This window comes from Pongo pygmaeus, chromosome 21 (genome assembly GCF_028885625.2).
Source record: "Pongo pygmaeus isolate AG05252 chromosome 21, NHGRI_mPonPyg2-v2.0_pri, whole genome shotgun sequence".
Taxonomy (NCBI): Eukaryota; Metazoa; Chordata; class Mammalia; order Primates; family Hominidae; genus Pongo; species Pongo pygmaeus.
In genome coordinates, this window is record NC_072394.2 from 18,125,972 (window position 1) to 18,143,776 (window position 17,805).

The window sequence follows — 17,805 nt, forward strand, 5'->3', positions numbered from 1 at the left end:
GGACACAGACACTGGCCCCAGCCCTCAGCTCTCAGAGTCAGGAGAAAGGGACATATGGCAGCTGGGAGACAAAGCATCTAGAAGCAGAAGAACCCAGTGGCCATGAGATCACAAAAGTCACCTCCAGTTACTTGGACCAGAAGACATGCCTTTGGGCAGCTGGCATGTCAACTAAGCCTCGAGGAAAGAGAATTTTTTTTTTCTGTTTAATAATTTCTTGAGGTGAAGTTTATATAAAATGGGCTATTTTAACACAAACAATTCAATAGCTTTTAGCAGTTTCACAATATCGTCCAACCTCTATCAGTTCCAGAACATTTTCATTACTCAAAAGCCTGGTACCCATGAAGCTGCTTCTCCCCATTCCTCCCTGCCCACAGCCCCTGGCAAACACCATTCGGCATTCTCTCTGCAGATTCACCTATTCTGGATATTCCACAGAAATGGAATCCTACAACAGGTGACTTCTGTGTATGGCTTCTTTCACCACATTTTCAAGGTTCATCTACATTGCAGCATGTATCAGTACTTCATTTATTTTTATTTATTTTAGAAATGGGGTTTCTGTTGTCCAGGCTGCAGTGCAGTGGCATAATCATCGCTCAATGCAGCCTTGAACTCCTGAGCTCTAGAGATCCTCCTACATTATCTTCCCAAATAGCTAGTACTACAGGTGTGACCCACCACAGCTGGCAAGTTTTTTTTAAATTTTTTGTAGAGGCTAGGTCTCATGATGTTGCCCAGGCTGGTGTGGAACTCCTGGCCTCAAGCAATCCTCCTGCCTCAGCCTCTCAAAGCACTGGGACTACAGGCATGAGCCACCACACCTGGCCAGTACTTTATTTTTCATGGCTGAGTAATATTCCATTGTATGGGTATACCATATTTTGTTTATTCATTCATCCATTGGACATTTGGATTGTTTTCAATTTTTGGCTATTATGAACAATCATGCACAAATACTCACTTGGGTACCTATTTTCGATTCTTTTGGGTATCTACCTAGAAGTAGAATTGCTAGGTCGTATGGCAGTTCTATGCTGAATTTTTTTTGGACTCATCAAACAGTTTTTTACAGTGACTGGACCATTTTACATTCCCAACAGCGATGCACAAGGGATCCAATTTCCCCACATTCTCACCAACATTTGTTATTTTCCATTTTTTTATTCTAGGCATCCTAAGATTGCAGAACGGCGCCTCATTGGGGTTTTGATTTGCACGTCCAGAGGGCATTCCTGGTAAACAAAGCAGCACAGGCCATTTTACAAGGCCATCATTCCCTAAGAGCCTCGTGTTTGTAAGTGTCATGCCCTCAGCTCAAAGCTCAGCTCGAGAGCAGGGAGATCATACATCTTACCTTTCCTTTGTGTCATCAGCTCCGAACACCCATGGCTTAATGAGGTTCACAGGCCCTTTCCACTCAGATCTACAGTTGGCCTGCATGGTTGGATCAATAGGAATAGCCACCTCCAAGGCTATGCCCAAGGTCACCACAGGGTTGCTTGTGAAGCACACTGAATGTGCCGGGTCCTCCAGAAGCTGCTTGTGCAACCACTTACAATGCCTGCTATGATTGACACCTTCAGTGCCTGTCTGGGGCCTGGTACTTCCCTTTCAGGGGGCTCCAGCTGATTTCCAAATGACTAAGGGCTTCTTTTCCAGGCTAGTGGAAGAAAAGCTTCTCTGCCCCTCTTGCCAGACAAGAAAACAACACCTCCCCAGCAGCCCTCAACTCTCAGGAGTTGTGTGTAAATTCCACAATTCCCACACGCTCCGGCCCTCCAGGGGGAATAATTCTGAAGCATGTGTTCTATGCTGTTCTATGAGGAGCTGCACAGCATGATGAGGATCCAGTCACCCACAGTGGTAGCAGCCTGGGTAATCTACTCCTCACCCATCCCAATTCCCCACACCCCTATGCCTAGCAAATCAATGACTTGCACCAAAATACTTGCTTCGGATCAGCTTCTTGGGGAATCCAAACTAAGACATGTACCATGTGCTAGGCACTTCCTACACAGTATTTATAAAACTGGCTTAGAAGCAGAGAAATAACAGTGTCCTTGAGAGTTAAAAGTCAGTAAGACTTGGAACATACTTATGCAATGTCACCTTTAAGAGAAAAGAGGCTCCCAGCCCATGAGGTGAACAAATTAAAATATCCACCACCAGAATGTGGAAACACCCAAAAAAAGGGGTGGGGTAATTCACAGGGGCAAATGTGGGCAGGGCTGGTGGGAAAGGAATATGGTCACCAGACTCACTGTGGGGTATCTGGTCTCCCCGGTGACCACGTTCCTTCCTGAGAACGTAGATCCTTCAGGCCCTGTCAACTTGTGCCCTTGGCCACTGGGATCATGCCATCTACTGTGTTTCCTTGTTCTGACCCATGCTCTTATAGCCACCCGCACCTGCTCACATAGAGAGCACATGAACACATGCTGCTTAGTCCCTGGGAAGTTGGTTCTGGCTGTAGATGAACCAACCAACACCCGCTCTGGAGCGCAGCCTTGTGAGGTTCTTCCTGTGACTGTTTCTAGCCAATGGACCCATTTTCAGAAATCAGGACAAAGCCAGCCTCAGGACTGTGGTGAGTTCGTTGAAGTGGCATCACTACGTAAGGCATTGAGGGGCCTCCTTTTCTTTTCTTTTTTTTTTTTTTGAGATGGAGTCTCGTCGCCCAGGCTGGGGTGCAATGGCGTGGTTTCAGCTCACTGCAATCTCCGCCTCCCGGGTTCAAGCAATTCTCCTGCCTCAGCCTCCTGAGTAGCTGGGACTACAGGCACATGCCACCACGCCCAGCTAATTTTTGTATTTTTAGTAGGGATGGGGTTTCACCATGTTGGCCTGGCTGGTCTCAAACTCCTGACCTCATGATGTGCCCACCTTGGCCTCCCAAAGTTCTGGGATTACAGGCATGAGCCATTGCACCCAGCCGAGGGGCCCTATTTTCAAGGTTCCATTAGCAGCAAGTGGCAAACCCAGGTCAGACATAAATTAAAAAGGAGTTATTGCCAGCACTAGGCTATTCCCTGGAGCCTTGGGGCAGGACCACAGCAAGGACTTGGAGAAGGAAAGTATTAAGAACTCTGTCTTGCTGCATAGCAGACCACTACAAAACTTAGTGGGTTAGCATGACAACAATCATTTATTTTGCCCACAAATCTGCAGTTTGGGTGGGGCAAGGTAGGCTCATTTCTCTTCAAGCCTTTCCAACCTAGGACCACGGTGCTTCACACAAGCCACACAACTGGCTACTGCTGTGGGGTGGCTCAGCTGGAGCTGGGCTTTGCTTGCAGCACAGCACTGGACTCCAGGCACATGTATAGCTAGAGAGCAGCACCAGCCGTATCTCCTTTTACAGGCCAACCTTGGCAGACATGTAACACCATTTAGCCTGAGCTCACACAGTCACAAAGGCCTGCCTGATCAAGGGAAGGACTCAACACCATCTCCTGATGGGGGGTGGCAAGGTAAGGTTCCAGATGAGGACATGGGACCAGAAATTTATTTTATGTCCATTTTCAGAAAATGTAATCCATCATAGTAAGGAATCAAGGCAACCACTCTCCATAGCTCGTGTGTATGCATGTGTACATGTAAGTGTGCATATGAGTGTCCATGTGTGCATGTGTGTGTGCATACATGTCTTGCTCCAGTTCTCTCCTCTCTCTGGTCACATGACGTTGACCTCTGCTTCATCCTCTGTCTGTGCTCATGGCCTCAGTTATTCCTGCCTTCTCAGAATCCCCCCTCCTTCCTTTGGGAACAGCTCCTCCACACTACTTCTTTTGAGAAACTTCCTCCCCAGGTGTTTTTGGCAGGACTGTCCCTCAGGCCACCCATCCCTCCTGGGCAGCAGAGGGGTGGCACATGACTGAAGTTGGGCCAATCCAACTCTCTCCTGAGAATCTGACTTTAGTGGAGAATCCCAGGTGCTAGACACTGGTCACAGCTCTGTCAGTCCAACTCAGCCCCTGAGGCATCCACTGCCCAGTTCTTGCTCCCAGACTAAAAGAGCCACCTTAACAGTGCCTTCTGTAGACTCTGCAAACATCCTGCAGTCTTCCATTAAATACTGATAAATATGCGTATTTAGTTCCAATTCCACATACAGGCTTTGCAGCCGTCTGACCTCTCCCACAATTCCAGATGGCTGGTGGCTGAGCTGGGAAGAGGGCTGAGATTCAAACCAGAAATGATCCGTACAACCTTCTCAGACAAATGGCATCACTGCGGGCTGGGCAAATGCTCCAGATGGTGCCTCCTTTATACACTGCCATTTAATGTCTACAGTGTCCACACCCCCATTTTACAGAGGCAGTAACTGAAGGACAGAGAAGGCAGAGCTCAGATTTCACAAAACACTGTCTAACCCCATAGGGTTTGCTCCTTCGGTAAACCTCAGAATCTCCTCAAAAGTCAGGTCCCCAACTGCCCTCCTGGAAAAGCAGCCCCAGCTCACTTTGAACTGGCAGTGGCTCAGATGATCCTGCTAAGGCTGAGAGACAGAAAAAAAAGTGTTTTTGGTGGCAGTACATTAGAGTCACAACTGCTTTGCTGTCACCGTAGATTGACTGGCTCCAAGTCATGCAGCCTCTCATGGCAAATACTGTTAAGATCCTGCGCCAGAGAACAACATTGACAATGAGGGAAAAGATCAATTCTGTGTTTACAGACTTAAAGATCCTTAAGTCAAGCCTGTCATCAGAGCTGCCAAGGACTCTGCCTGTGTGACCAGATGTGCCCTTCCTCCCTGGACGGACTCCACGCTGCACATGGGACCACTGGGCTCATCTTCAGAAGGGCCCATGCAATTTGGTGACAAATCCCACCAATTTGTCAATACACTTCTTCCAAGTTTAAATGCCAGTCATTGGAGGGATTGTTGGCAAATAAGGAAGTTGCTGTAGATGCAAAATGTCAAAGCATGATTCTGCTTTCCTAACGCTTTCTGGATGCTACTTCATGCTCGGCCCCATATGAAGCACTTAGCATGCATTGTTTCATTCGCTCCTCACGTCAGCCCGAGGAGATGGATATGACCGTTGCCCCTATTCTACAGAGGAGGCAGCTGAGCCTCAAAGAGGCTAACTCACTTGCCACAGCCACCCTGCTAATGCTTAAGCCACACTAGTCAGGTTGCAAATAACTTTATATTTATGCCCAATTTTAAATAGTATAAAAGATAAAAGGATTTCCTGGCTCTTGAAACTGAAAAGTCCAAACTTGAGGGATGGCCAACATAGTCACCAAGAGCCTGATTTCTTCCCAGCTTTCCTGTCTGCCTCATCAAGGGTCTACCACTCAGGGCAGCAAGATGGCTGCAACAGTGCTATCCACACACTGTGAGTCCAGAAGGAAAGGGAGAAAAATCTCCTTCCCCAGAATCCCTCAGCAAACACCTCCAGGCTCAGTGGCCCTAATTGGGCCTCCGACCACCCTCAGCTGTGCTCAATGCACACAGTGCCAGTCGTGTGTGTGTCCTGTGGAACCAGGGATGTCTCTGACCTCCCCAAACTCTAGGATCATAGTAAGGGAGAAGACCACCCCTCATATTGTCTTATGCCCAATTTCTGCCTCCAAAGAAAAAAGTAGTAAAAACTAAAAGGCAGAAATGAAATCCACAAGCAGACAGCCTGGTGCCACACCTGGGCCTGGTAAAGATTGACTCCTGACCTAATTGGTTATTTGCATAAAAAAGGCACTGTGAAGATCCCTGTCCTGTCCCGTTCTAATTACCTGTGCATGCAGCCCCAGTCACGTACCTACTGCTTGCTCAATTGATCATGACCCTCTCACGAGGACCCTCTTAGAGTTCTGAGCCCTTAAAAGGGACAGGAATTGCTCACTTGGGGAGCTCGGTTGTTGGAGACGTGAGTCTCCAGGCTGAATAAAGCCCTTCCTTAACTTGGTTTCTGAGGGGTTTTGTCTGGGGCTTGTCCTGCTACAATAGGGGGAATAAAAGCCAGGGCTGCTTCCAAAGAGAGCAGGGAGTGAGTGTTGAGGACAGATCATCACAACTATGCAGTTGAGGAGCAATGATTTGAACCCAGGCTTGTCTGTTCATTCAAACAGTATTTATTGAGCCCCTGCTTTGGGTCAGGCATAATTTTATATGCTAGAGACACAAACCTAAAAGGACCCTAACCTAAAAGGCAGACCCCACAAACCTAAAAGGCAGAACAGCTGCCTCTCAAGGCTAAAGTCTCGCATTTTTAAAGGGCCTTGGAGCTGCATTAATGTTCTTCTAACCAGCTTTTCTAGGTATGAATCGCCCCTGTGACACCAGGATGGTTCTTTGTCAGCCTCCTTGTCTATAAAATCAGAAATAATGGTACCTCCCCCAATAAGTTATGTGAAAGAAATTAAAGGGGCTTATTATATAGGAAACAAAAGCAGAACAACATCCAAACTACTGAGCATGCAGTAAATCAACTCATTCCCACTTCCATTCCATCCACGCTGATTTAGATCAATCCAAGTATCACTGCCTTGGGGTTCAAAAAGCCATTTTAGTTCATAAAGCCCCGAAAATGCTCCTTCACCCACTCTGCTCAGCCTCCAACGTGTCTGTTTAATAATCCAAACTTTCCACCTACTTAACTGAAGTGTGTGTGTGGGGGGGGGGGTGCGGGGGGAAGGGGTGGCCTATACTAAATAGCCCAACTGTTTTCAACTTATCCTGAAATCTGAGACCAAGATTCTCTTAGGAATGCAAGCAAAGGGAGCCGACGGGACGCCAAGAAAGCACAGGTTAAACTACCTCACTTCATCTAGCCCCACTTCTCTCCTCGCTTTGCAATTAATTATTCAGCCTCAGACCAGCAGATGGAGCTGAAAATGTTGTCTAAAGAAATGAGGTTTTTCTTTTAATTTACAAGCTATAGTTTCTCATGCTTCCACACTGAATGGTTACATCCTGTTGAGCCTGTTCGTAAAGTTCAGTAAAAATCCAGTTCTCATTATAGAACAGCTGAATCGTAGCTAGGGACGCGGAAGAACAGAATCCCAATCCCAGCCGGGCCCGGGTTTCCCGGGGCCCCTCAAGCCTCAAGGCAGTGGGGAACCGCCGTCACGCCCCCGCCTCACCCCCGTCCCACCCTCGCCCCAGTCTCCTCCCACTTTTAGCTACTTTTCCCATCTGATTAAAACTGGCTCCCTCCGTGTCCACCAGGACGTCGCCTCTAAGTGGCCTAAGCTCCTAAGGAGCGTGATCGGCTCAGGCACTCCGCCACGCGGATTCCACGGGGCGCGGCCCGCGTTGCCCTCGCCGTGGCCTCAAGCATTGCGGCGCCTCACATGTTGCCGGACGGAAGGCCTCGGCGGGGTCAGGCAGCTGCTGCTGGCCGTGACTACATCAACTGGTGACGTTTCACGAGACTTTTAACTGAAATCACTCCAATACAGGCGCATGCGGGACAAGGGGAAAGCATCTCACCCGACCCCACAAACCTTCCCCTCCCTCTCCAGACAAGCGGCTTCCGCGCACCGGAAAAAAAAGCAGACGCCACTCCCAGCTCTAGGTGCGAGACCTGAGAGGTTTGGCCCAATCAGGCATCCCACCTAACCAGACGGGCCGGGTCTGTGACCCGGTTGGACCAACGAAAACTCTACGGCGGATTTGCCGGGATTTCTGGGAAAGTGACACTCCCGGAAGCTACCGCCTCTTATAAGCCACACATGGGCGGAGTTAGCCTTCCGGCTCGCAGTCCCACTGACTGACTTCGCTGCCCGTCACGGGAATGGGGGAGAGGGCGGGGCCGGGGCGCTCGCGTCTGCGCGGAGCCCGGCTGGCCGCGCGCGGGAAGCCGCGGAACTGCGCCGCAAAGTCCCCCGGCTCTGGGGCCCCGGTGATCCAGAGTAAGCCTCCAAGAAGGAAGAGGAGGGGAGAAAGGCGTCTCTTCCCGTGCCCCTACCCGAGGCTTCGGTGGACCCACCTTGTGACCTCCGCGGCCAGCCCCTCAGTGGAACTGCGGCCCGCGCGGGGGGCGTCCCGACCGTGGGGGCCGCGGCCCGCCTGACCCTGGACGTCGCCGCGCAGGTAGGTTGCCGTCCCCCGGCGGCCTGACCCCCGAGATAGCCCCTTGTGCATACCCCACGCCCTCCTCCATTGTCGAGAATGAGACACGGCTGTGCCTTTGTCCACGTGGTAGAGTTGCTGCCGGCGTGAGGCTCTCGTCTGTGCAAAAAGCGTGGCAGCGAATTCTCGTCAACGAGGAGAGGCGCGTCCCCTCACAGAGCAGCTCTCGGGTCTGAGGAGGGCCGGGCAGGGCGTGCGTTTGTCTAGGTTTGAATTAAAGGCGACTCACAGCAAATAAGGCCATGCCACTGTGGCAGCTTCTCCCGTCCATCTCTGGACACTCGACGGTGTGGGCCGTGCGAGGAGGCGGCGGTCTTCACAGCCTCTTACTCTAATCATCACGGTCAGGTTCTTTTTCTGATTTGACACAGACAGCGGGACTGACGGCCCCATAGGTAGCTGAGAACCATAAGTGGAGATGGTCCTTCTATGGGGTGTGGGGGCGTGGCCAGTTGTTAGATTGTGTTTGGAAAGACAGCCAGGGGCGGAGAAGAGGGGCATTTCTGAGATGATGGGGGGGACTGGTGCCGTGGAGGGAGGAGGAGTGAGGTGGAGATCGGGAATTCCAGCCAAAGAGAAATGGGGTCCCTGGGAGAAAATTCCCACTCCAGCAGTCCTGGAGTCGGGCTCATGGAGACTTGCTTACGCGAGTACAAACAAGGACAGCGTCGTCTTGACAAAATTTCAGCCCTCAGTCTAGTCTTGTAAATGATAGATCAGGAGTGTACTTAACCGTCGTTACCTTGATCCAGCCCTAGGTTTCCCTTTTCTCATTTGTAAAATTGTTATAGTAATACCTTTTTCATCCATTTGTGGTAACATTTAAATGAGGTAATTTATGTGAAGCCCTTAGCAAACACAGCGCTTCTTATTCGTGGGTTCCGCGTGGGGTGGACTTAACCAACCTCAAATCAAAAATATTCTTCAGAAAAAGAAAAATGTGTTTGTACTGCACATGTAGAGGCTTTTTTTTTCTTGTCATTATTTCGTAAACTACACAGTATAACAACTATTTACATCTCATCTACATTGTATTAGGTATTATAAGTTACCTACAGATGATGAAGGTATATAGGAGGATGCTGCGCATAGGTTATATCAAACAGTACACCATTTTATCAGGGACTTGAGCATCTGCAGGTGTTGGTATCCTCGGGGATCCTAAATCCAGTTCCTCACAGATACCGAGGGACCGCTGTACTCAGACCAGAGTACAGTTGAGGCTTAACTATGAGGTCTGTGGAGGGCGTGGAAAGACCCACTTCTGAAATTGGCTCTTAACTGCTCATTTTTAGGACAGCTTCCCTCCCAGCCAGCCCTTTAGCAGAGGCAATGCACCACCTTTGCAGCCGTTATAAGTACCTGGCTCTTTCCAGCCCTATGTGGAATGTTTTATCTATTTCATAAGCTAATCATTATATATATAAAAAAGTGTTTTTTCTGAAATGAAAAAAACTGTTCACTATTTAAGTTTGTAAGTATAAACTATTTTAGTAATGCCCTCTATTTTAGTAATGTCCTCTTTTTTTAAGTGAAATATTTTAATTATGGAGAAAAGAACATAACAGTTGTACCTGTACCCTGAAAAAAGTAAATGTCAATTTTTTAAATGCTTTTGGATTTTTTTATTTGGGGGACAATGTGACATTTCAGCTATAGTTCATATTCTGTGCCCACACACCCAAGAGCTTTGAAATCTAACATGCCTTTCTGTGGAGGCACTGTGGCTCCACAGGACTTATCTGGTGGATATTAGTACCTGTGTAAGCTGGGTGTCCTCCCTTCTAATCCCCACTCACCCAAGAGGTTTGCTGCTTCCAGCTTATCATGGGGATTATGGCTGCCATTTTGGTTCTGTCCTCATGTCATTTGTGTTTCTACCCTCTTAAGAAACCTGCCTTCTCTGACTTCCCAGTTCCTCCTGAGTGAGCTCATGATAGACTTTCCCAAACTCAGCAGCTGAAGAGTATTTCATTGGTTTGGTTGGCCTTTATTGGGCCAGTGACCACTCTTCCCTTCAACATGGTCCACTGTCTTTACCAAGGGGCTGTCGTGTCTGTTGCAAGCATTCAGGAAAGAGTGGCCTTCCATAGTCAAATGTACTCTATTTTATAAAATGTGATTTAAAAAATCGTGGTCCAATCAGGCCTCCTTATCCTCTGGGAATTGATTCCAGCAGCCCCCCTACCCCCACAACAGACCAAATCTGCTGATGCTCCAAGTCCTTGATACAAAATGGCGTTAAGGCCGGGCATGGTGGCTCATGCCTGTAATCCCAGCACTTCGGGGGACCGAGGCAGGCAGATCACCTGAGGTCAGGAGTTTGAGACCAGACTGGCCAACATGGCGAAACCCTGTCTCTACTAAAAATACAAAAATTAGCCAGGCTTGGTGGTGGGCATCTGTAGTCCCAGCTACTTGGGAGGCTGAGGCAAGAAAATCGCTTGAACCTGGGAGGCGGGGGTTGCAGTGAGCCGAGATCACACCACTGCACTCCAGCCTGGGTGACAGAGTGAGACTCCGTCACAAAAACAGAATGACGTAGCACAGTCAGCCCAACGTATTTGCAGGTTTCGCCCTGAGGTTGGCTGAATCTGTGGATGCAAAACCCTCAGATATGGAGTGCTGACTATAACTAAATGTTTTTAACTAAACACTTAAGGTATACTGTCTCAGTTTGCCACAGTGGGAATCCCATCTTAACAATGAGCAAACTGAGTCTTAGTAAAATTAGGCATTTAGGCGTTGGGTACTATTTGAGCCTACAGTCATTGTTCTGCAGTCTGTAACTATTTTGCCAGTAGTAGAAAAGGAGGAATGTTCTATTGTCAGGGCAGAATGAACTTTGGCATTCACATGGCGTCTCTTCAACCTTACTTCCCTGCAGCCCCTGGTACCCCAAGGCAGAGGAAATACCCTGGTGGAGCCCTCCTTCCATAGAACCAGAGATGGCATCTGTGGATTTCAAGACCTATGTGGATCAGGCCTGCAGAGCTGCTGAGGAGTTTGTCAATGTCTACTACACCACCATGGATAAGCGGCGGCGTTTGCTGTCCCGCCTGTACATGGGCACAGCTACCCTGGTCTGGAATGGCAATGCTGTTTCAGGACAAGAATCCTTGAGTGAGTTTTTTGAAATGTTGCCTTCCAGCGAGTTCCAAATCAGCGTGGTAGACTGCCAGCCTGTTCATGATGAAGCCACACCGAGCCAGACCACGGTCCTTGTTGTGATCTGTGGATCAGTGAAGTTTGAGGGGAACAAACAACGGGACTTCAACCAGAACTTCATCCTGACCGCCCAGGCCTCGCCCAGCAACACAGTGTGGAAAATCGCAAGTGACTGCTTCCGCTTCCAGGACTGGGCCAGCTAGTGGGGGTGGCAGAGGTCTCTTTGCTTCATTCAGCCCTAGCTCTGTAGAGAAATGCAAACCTTGACTCTCAAGGATGTGAGGAACACAAGTTCATTTCTGTTGTTGCGGAGACACTGCAGACTCCACTGTGCTGAGGTTGAACTCTTTTTTTGTTGCTCAAGTTCTAGGAGTCCCTTTCCTGAATATATACTTGTTTGTCATAGTTTCCTTTTCAAAGTAGTAAACTTTTCTATTTTTCTACTTGCCCAGTAGAGACTCTGATTCTGGAAATTCTGACAAATAATTTAATAATACACGTTTCTTCTTTCCCCCTGTCTGATGTGTTTGATCAGGTTGTGAGGGAGGAGGAGGGCTAAAGGCAGAAAGCATAATAGGAAGCACCCGCACAGGGGTGAGGATCAGGGCTTAGTACCTACCCCAGGCACCAGTGTGCACATAGTTGACCCACCTGGAGCTATGATTCACAGCCCCATGCACACTAGAATCCCTTGGGACACTGGAAATTACCTATGCCAAGGCCATACTCCAGACCCAACCATGCTTGAGTCTATGTGTGTGTGTGTGGTGGTGGGTAGGGGGGTTGGTTTTGTTCCAGGCTGGAGTGCAGTGGCATAATCTCGGCTCACTGCAACCTCCATCTCCCGGGTTCTAACAATTCTCGTGCCTCAGCCTCCTGAGTAGCTGCGATTGCAGGCACATGCCACCACATCCGGCTAATTGTTTGCCTGAATCTTTGAGGATAGGGCTGGGCATGGGCCGTTTCTAAAAGCACCCTAGGTGTCTTTTAGGATAAATCACCTTAGGATACAGCAGAATCACCTAACAGATGGCTGGGCCCTACCTTAGCACCTTAGCTGAGAATTAAATGATGAGAACACATGAAATACTAGAGTTAGCTAATAATTGCTTATAAATGAAGCCACTATATTAAACTCATTCATAAAGAGAAAGTGAATCAGCACTGATTCTGAGAGGAAGAAGCACTGAAACTGGGATGGAGGACATCAGAACTAGAAGCTGCTGTTACTGATCCTAAAGGCCAAACCCAGTTGCATTTCTTCAATGTGAAGAATAGAAAACCCTGTAGTAGTTGGACCAATAGATGATGTGCCTGCCATGCTGCAGCTTCCCCAGTTAAGTTGTCTTTGGTAAGAGTGTGCTAGGTTTGGGATAGGGTAGTCAAGATACTGGAATGGGAAATTTTGAGAAGGGTAAGAATCCTGATAAGCACAGTGACACAGGTAGCCATTTCCCCTTGACATCCCTTCCCTTCTCTATTATCTGAAGCCCAGTGTTTTGAGAAAAAAGGGACCCACCTTAAATACTTGACTTTCTCATTCAATTTGTAGCTAGGCCTGACGTGATTAAGTTCTGGCCAATGAAGTAGGACTGAACTTGGGGGAATTTTCCTTCAACAGACCCTTCTTTCTTTCCCACTCTATCCTGCTGCCTGGAAAGGTTATGCTGGCCTGACCACAGGCTCTGGCTCAGTCTTGGCCAAGAGAACAGCTCAACTATACCCTAGAAGTAGGATAGTGCTGAGCTAAAAGGAGCCTAGGTCCCATGTGGAAACACCAAAATAGCCCCTGCTCACTCAACCAAAGACTTCTTTTTAAATGAGAAATCCCATCTTAAGCCATTATCAATTTGGGGTGTGTGACACTGACACACAGCAGTAATCCTAAGTGAGGAAAAGGATTTGAATGGGGCAGACTGTTCACTATAGGGTCCAGAAGACGCGGGGACGGCCCCAACTACTGCTCCTCAGGTCAGGGCCAGACCCACAGTGGGCAGGACGGGTAGGGTACAGGGCGTGTGTCCCTACCTACACTAGCCTGGTTGCAGGCGGCCTCCAAGGGCACAGCGGGAAGCTCCGCCCTTGCCACGCCCCCGCCACCCGGGAAGGCAAGACAAGTGTGCGTGGCACCCTCCTCCTATTCTGGGACACATCTCCACCAAGCGGCCGTTCGGCAGGTACGGCCAGATGGTCCCAGCTCCTCCCTGCGGGTGGGGTTTCCCACCGGCGGAAAGCGCAAGCCCCTCCCTTTCTGTCCAGCGCGCTGCCCGCTGCCTTAATTATAAGGCAGATGAAGGTGAAGAGTTTACTGGTTTTTATTTTTTGCAACTTTTTGTAAATTTTAAATTATTCTAAAAAGTTTAAGAAATTAATTATGCTGAGGAGTATAATCACGCAGTGCGAGTTCTTATAGTGGCCACGTCCACAAACCCTGTGGTGTGGAAGAACAGAAGGCGTTCTGCTTTCTGTGTTTCGCCGTCTCTCCCTCGCTTCAACTTCCAGGTCCCGGAGTAGTGGTGACAGCAAGGTCTGTTGGTTTCTTTGGTTTAGGTTTGATGAAAGGCCACTCCAGTGGGGTAGGGGGTGGGCAGGGAGAACAGGGGCCAGGGTGGGAGGGGCAGGAGTTGGGGCCTGGGGGTGGAGGAGATGAAGGGGAGAGTGGCTTGGAGAAATCTTGAAGAAGAGACATTGGAAGGCCGGGGGAGGTGAAATGGACACTGCGTGAAGCTGAGGAGTCCTAGTGAACCATGTTACCTCTGATCCAGATATTCCCAGAACACCAGGAAATCAAGAAGCTTCTGAATGTGGTCTGTTGCAAGCTTGGAAGGTGCACACCTGTTGCTGCTAATTTGGACAATTTGGGGGAAGAGCAAAGATTTAGATGTTGCTTTGGTCGACCTTAAACACCAGCCCTGCCTCCCCTGCCACCTTCCCAAATTAGGGCCCAGTCTCTCTAAAGAGCAAAGAGAAAACTGCAGAAAGTTGCTTTGTCCTGTAGACAAAAGGCTGGGACTAGGTAAGAGGAGGGACCCAGGATGCAAAATTTAAGACCAGCCTGGCCAACATGGCGAAACCCCGTTTCTACTAAAAATAGAAAAAATAGCTGGGCGTGGTGGCGGGCGCCTGTAATCCCAGCTACTCAGGAAGCTGAGGCAGGAGAATCGCTTGAACTCAGGAGGCGGAGGTTATAGTCAGCCAAGATCGCGCCACTGCATTCCAGTCTGGGCGACAGAGCGAGACTCCGTATCAAAAAACAAACAAACGAACAAAAAATCTTAAACATCACCAACAAGCATTGTGAGAAATGGTTTAACGTTGTGAGACCTTGCCCAATTTTAAGGCAGGTAAAGGCGTGTGTTAAAACTCAACTCTTGAACTGAACCCCAGCTGCCCTTTAGGGCATGCTTAATTTGATGTGGACTGTAACCTCTTTTGCAGCATTGTAGAGATTTGCAATCTGCACATTAGGAAGAGACCCCACAAGGCGGTGGCGTTCTTTCTCGTTCGGAGCTCACACCCCTCCTGGGGCGCCCTCTCCCAACCCGGGCTCCCGGTGAGCGCGGTCGCCGCTCCTCTGAGGGCTGCTCTTCCCTCGCTTCTGAGCCGAGGCCCCCGCGACACGAACGCCACGCCCGAAGCAGCTCTCGCCAGGACGTACTGACCGAGGGTAGGCTGCCCAGCCGGGTGGTAATGTTGAGGAAAGGACAGCAGCTTCGCAAAGGAGCTGGGTAAAACCACAGCCCAGACCCCGCTGGCCACCAGCCCGAGACCAAGACGCAGGGGGTGGCGCCGGTTTCGCACTCAACCGCAGGTTCCAGCATCCTCAATACGGCCGACGTCATTACCCTGCGACCGCTCAGGACACGTCGGAGGACTCTTTCGACAGCTAGCAATCGCGCGGTGGCGCGACCACGTGACTCCGGCGCCCTAGCCCCGCCCTCCGTCTCCAAGGAGCCCTGGAAGGAGCTATACCAGCGGCTCCAGAAGGCGGGGAGAGGCGGGGCCGGACTCCGGGACAGCCAATGGGCAGGGAGTGCCGCCCAGCCTGACCCACCAGCCGCTCCCTCACGAGCCTGTGGGCGTGCGCCGGCTGTGCAGGTGAGGGGCAGTGAGGGCGCCTAGTGGGTAGGGCGCCGGCGTTGCGCGTGCGTCAGTGTTTTTCCTAGTGCAGTTTAGAATTTGATAGATTTCTTTCCAGTCTATTTCTATAGATTTGTTTTCAAATCAGATCAGACCCTGTGTAAAATAGTGTAGCCGTCTTTACTCATTATAACATGGTGAGCATTTCCCCAAGCTATTACACATATTTTTAAACATTGTTTTAATGACCGGCATAATAATCCAGTGCTTGGATATATCAAATTATTCGGCCATCTCCTTATTGGTGAGATTGTTTCCAAAGTTTCACTAATGTAAGTGCACTGCAGTGAACGCCCTTACGTAAAAATTGTTCACTCCCGTGTACTTTTCTCGTGCAGAGTTCTACAGCATGAAACACTATATTTAACTTTGTCAGGTTGATGTTTATCAGTGGTTTATTATTGTTTTTATAGTATTCCATTGTCAGTGAAGTATGCCATTCACACTGTCAAGTGAATTGTCTATTTGTATTATTAAAAAAAAATCACACACATAAACTTAGAAAGGAGAGCTTTATTTCTTTAAAGGGTGATAACCTGCAAGGTGGCCCTTCTGACAGGCTGGGAAGCATAGCTTCTGGCAGAAGCTCAAAAGGCAGGCAGCTGGAGGGAAGGGGGCCTAAGACAGGAATTTAAGCTGAAGGACTTAGCCAAGTACACATATGAACAGGCCACAGGAAGAGTTATGAATATTCATGAAACGGGTCCTGACCCATGCTTACTGGACAAACGTGCATGTTACAGGTGACCTATGTTTACTTTGGGGTGGACTCTTAGCATTTACATGTATTCATGTATTACATTTAGACCCTATAAGTTGAAAGATCTTTTCAGGACACTGATGCACTTGTGTGCAGCCTCTGTAAACCACCAGAATCAGCCCCTGTTCGGTTGTTTCCCATCAGGAAAAAGCTACTGCAGTCAGTCTCTGGTCCAATCAAAGCAGTAATTATTTGTGGAAGTGGTGGGGCTGGGGTGTGTGGCATGTCAGTCAGCATGTGGAGGTGGATGAGAAGCACATTGTTTGAATATTGCTTATCTAGAGGCCAGTGCTTGTTTAGCTGCTAGAGAATAAAAACCTTGTGGCAGTTAAGGCATAGTTTCTTCTTGAAGTGTAGAGGTGCATGACAACCCTTGCCAGGCATGGCCCTTCATTCTTTATCATTTAATATTGCCACAAAGAGTCTGTGAGTCTTATGACCTCTATTTTAACCTTAATGCTAGGATGGGTGGTGCACGGAAATGAGGCCTGTCCAACCTCTTGTTCCATCATGGCCAGGAACTCAGTTTTTAAGGTTTCTCTGGGGTAAAAAAAAAATGTTTTTAAGGTTTGTTTTCTCCCTCTTGGCCAAGAGGGAGTCTGTTCAGTCAGTTGAGGGGCTTAGAATTTTATTTTTAGTTTACAGTATACTTTGCTACTTTTGTGTTAGGCTGGTGTTTTTTACCTTGATTTCCAGAAGTTCCTTTGAATAAGCTTGTTGTAATTTCTACCTTTGAACCTGATCTAGTTTATAAATTCCTGTAGCATTTCTAAAGATAATTTTAATATAAAATATATGATTATCATATGCCTTTTCTTTCTTTGGTTAGGCATTAAAGCTATTAAGACACTCAACTAAAGCAAGACTTTCAGCATTGAATGCTAGCTAACATAATCGGAGACGGAGTCTCATTCTATTGCCCAGGCTGGAGTGCAATGGCATGATCTAAGCTCACTGCAACCTCCATCTCCTGGGTTCAAGTGATTCCCCTGCCTCAGCCTCCTGAGCATCTGGGATTACAAGTGCCTGTCACCACTCCCGGCTAATTTGGTTTTGTTTTTTTGAGACAGAATTTTGCTCTGTTGCCCAGGCTGGAATGCAGTGGTGCAATCTCCGCTCACTGCAACCTCTACCTCCCGTGTTCAAGCGATTCTCCTGCCTCAGTCTCCTGAATAGCTGGGATTAAAGGCATGTACCACCTCGCCCGGCTAATTTTTGTATTATTAGTAGGGAAGGGGTTTCACCATGTTGTCCAGGCTGGTCTTGAACTCCTGACCTCAGGTGATCCGCCCACTTCGGCCTCCCAAAGTGCTAGAATTACAGATGTGAGCCACCACACCTGGCCTAATTTTTGTATTTTAGCAGAGACGGGGTTTCACCATGTTGGCCAGGCTGGTCTTGAACTCCTGACCTCAAGTGATCCGCCTGCCCCGGCCTCCCAAAGTGCTGGGATTACAGGCGTGAGCCACCGTGCCTGACCACCTTTTTGTAATGCAAAACAAAATCATAAAACACGATTCTGGGCCTGCTGGAGCCATAGGTGAAAACTGTATTCATTCCAATTTCTTCAAATCATGGAATGCAAATATAAAGAGAGTCGGCCTAAGAAAGATTTCCGTCACTCATCTATTCTTCAAATATTTATTGAGCA

At 48.7% G+C, this 17,805-nt stretch overlaps 1 protein-coding gene and 1 long non-coding RNA gene across 2 annotated transcripts; one reads left to right on the forward strand and one right to left on the reverse strand.

The window, feature by feature from the left end:
- The first annotated feature begins 214 nt into the window (after nt 1-214).
- On the forward strand, nt 215-11,765 carry NXT1 (nuclear transport factor 2 like export factor 1). The gene is made up of 2 exons (XM_054467138.2): nt 215-8,047; nt 10,974-11,765. Exon 2 carries the CDS (start codon nt 11,035-11,037, stop codon nt 11,455-11,457), a length of 423 nt encoding a protein of 140 aa, XP_054323113.1. The 5' UTR covers nt 215-8,047; nt 10,974-11,034; the 3' UTR covers nt 11,458-11,765.
- A 1,788-nt stretch (nt 11,766-13,553) lies between these two features.
- Nucleotides 13,554-15,208, reverse strand: LOC134738912 (uncharacterized). The gene is made up of 2 exons (XR_010125191.1): nt 14,917-15,208; nt 13,554-14,098 (listed from the first exon to the last, which is right to left on the reverse strand). It is a non-coding gene; the product is annotated as an uncharacterized LOC134738912 (long non-coding RNA).
- Between the last annotated feature and the right edge of the window lie 2,597 nt (nt 15,209-17,805).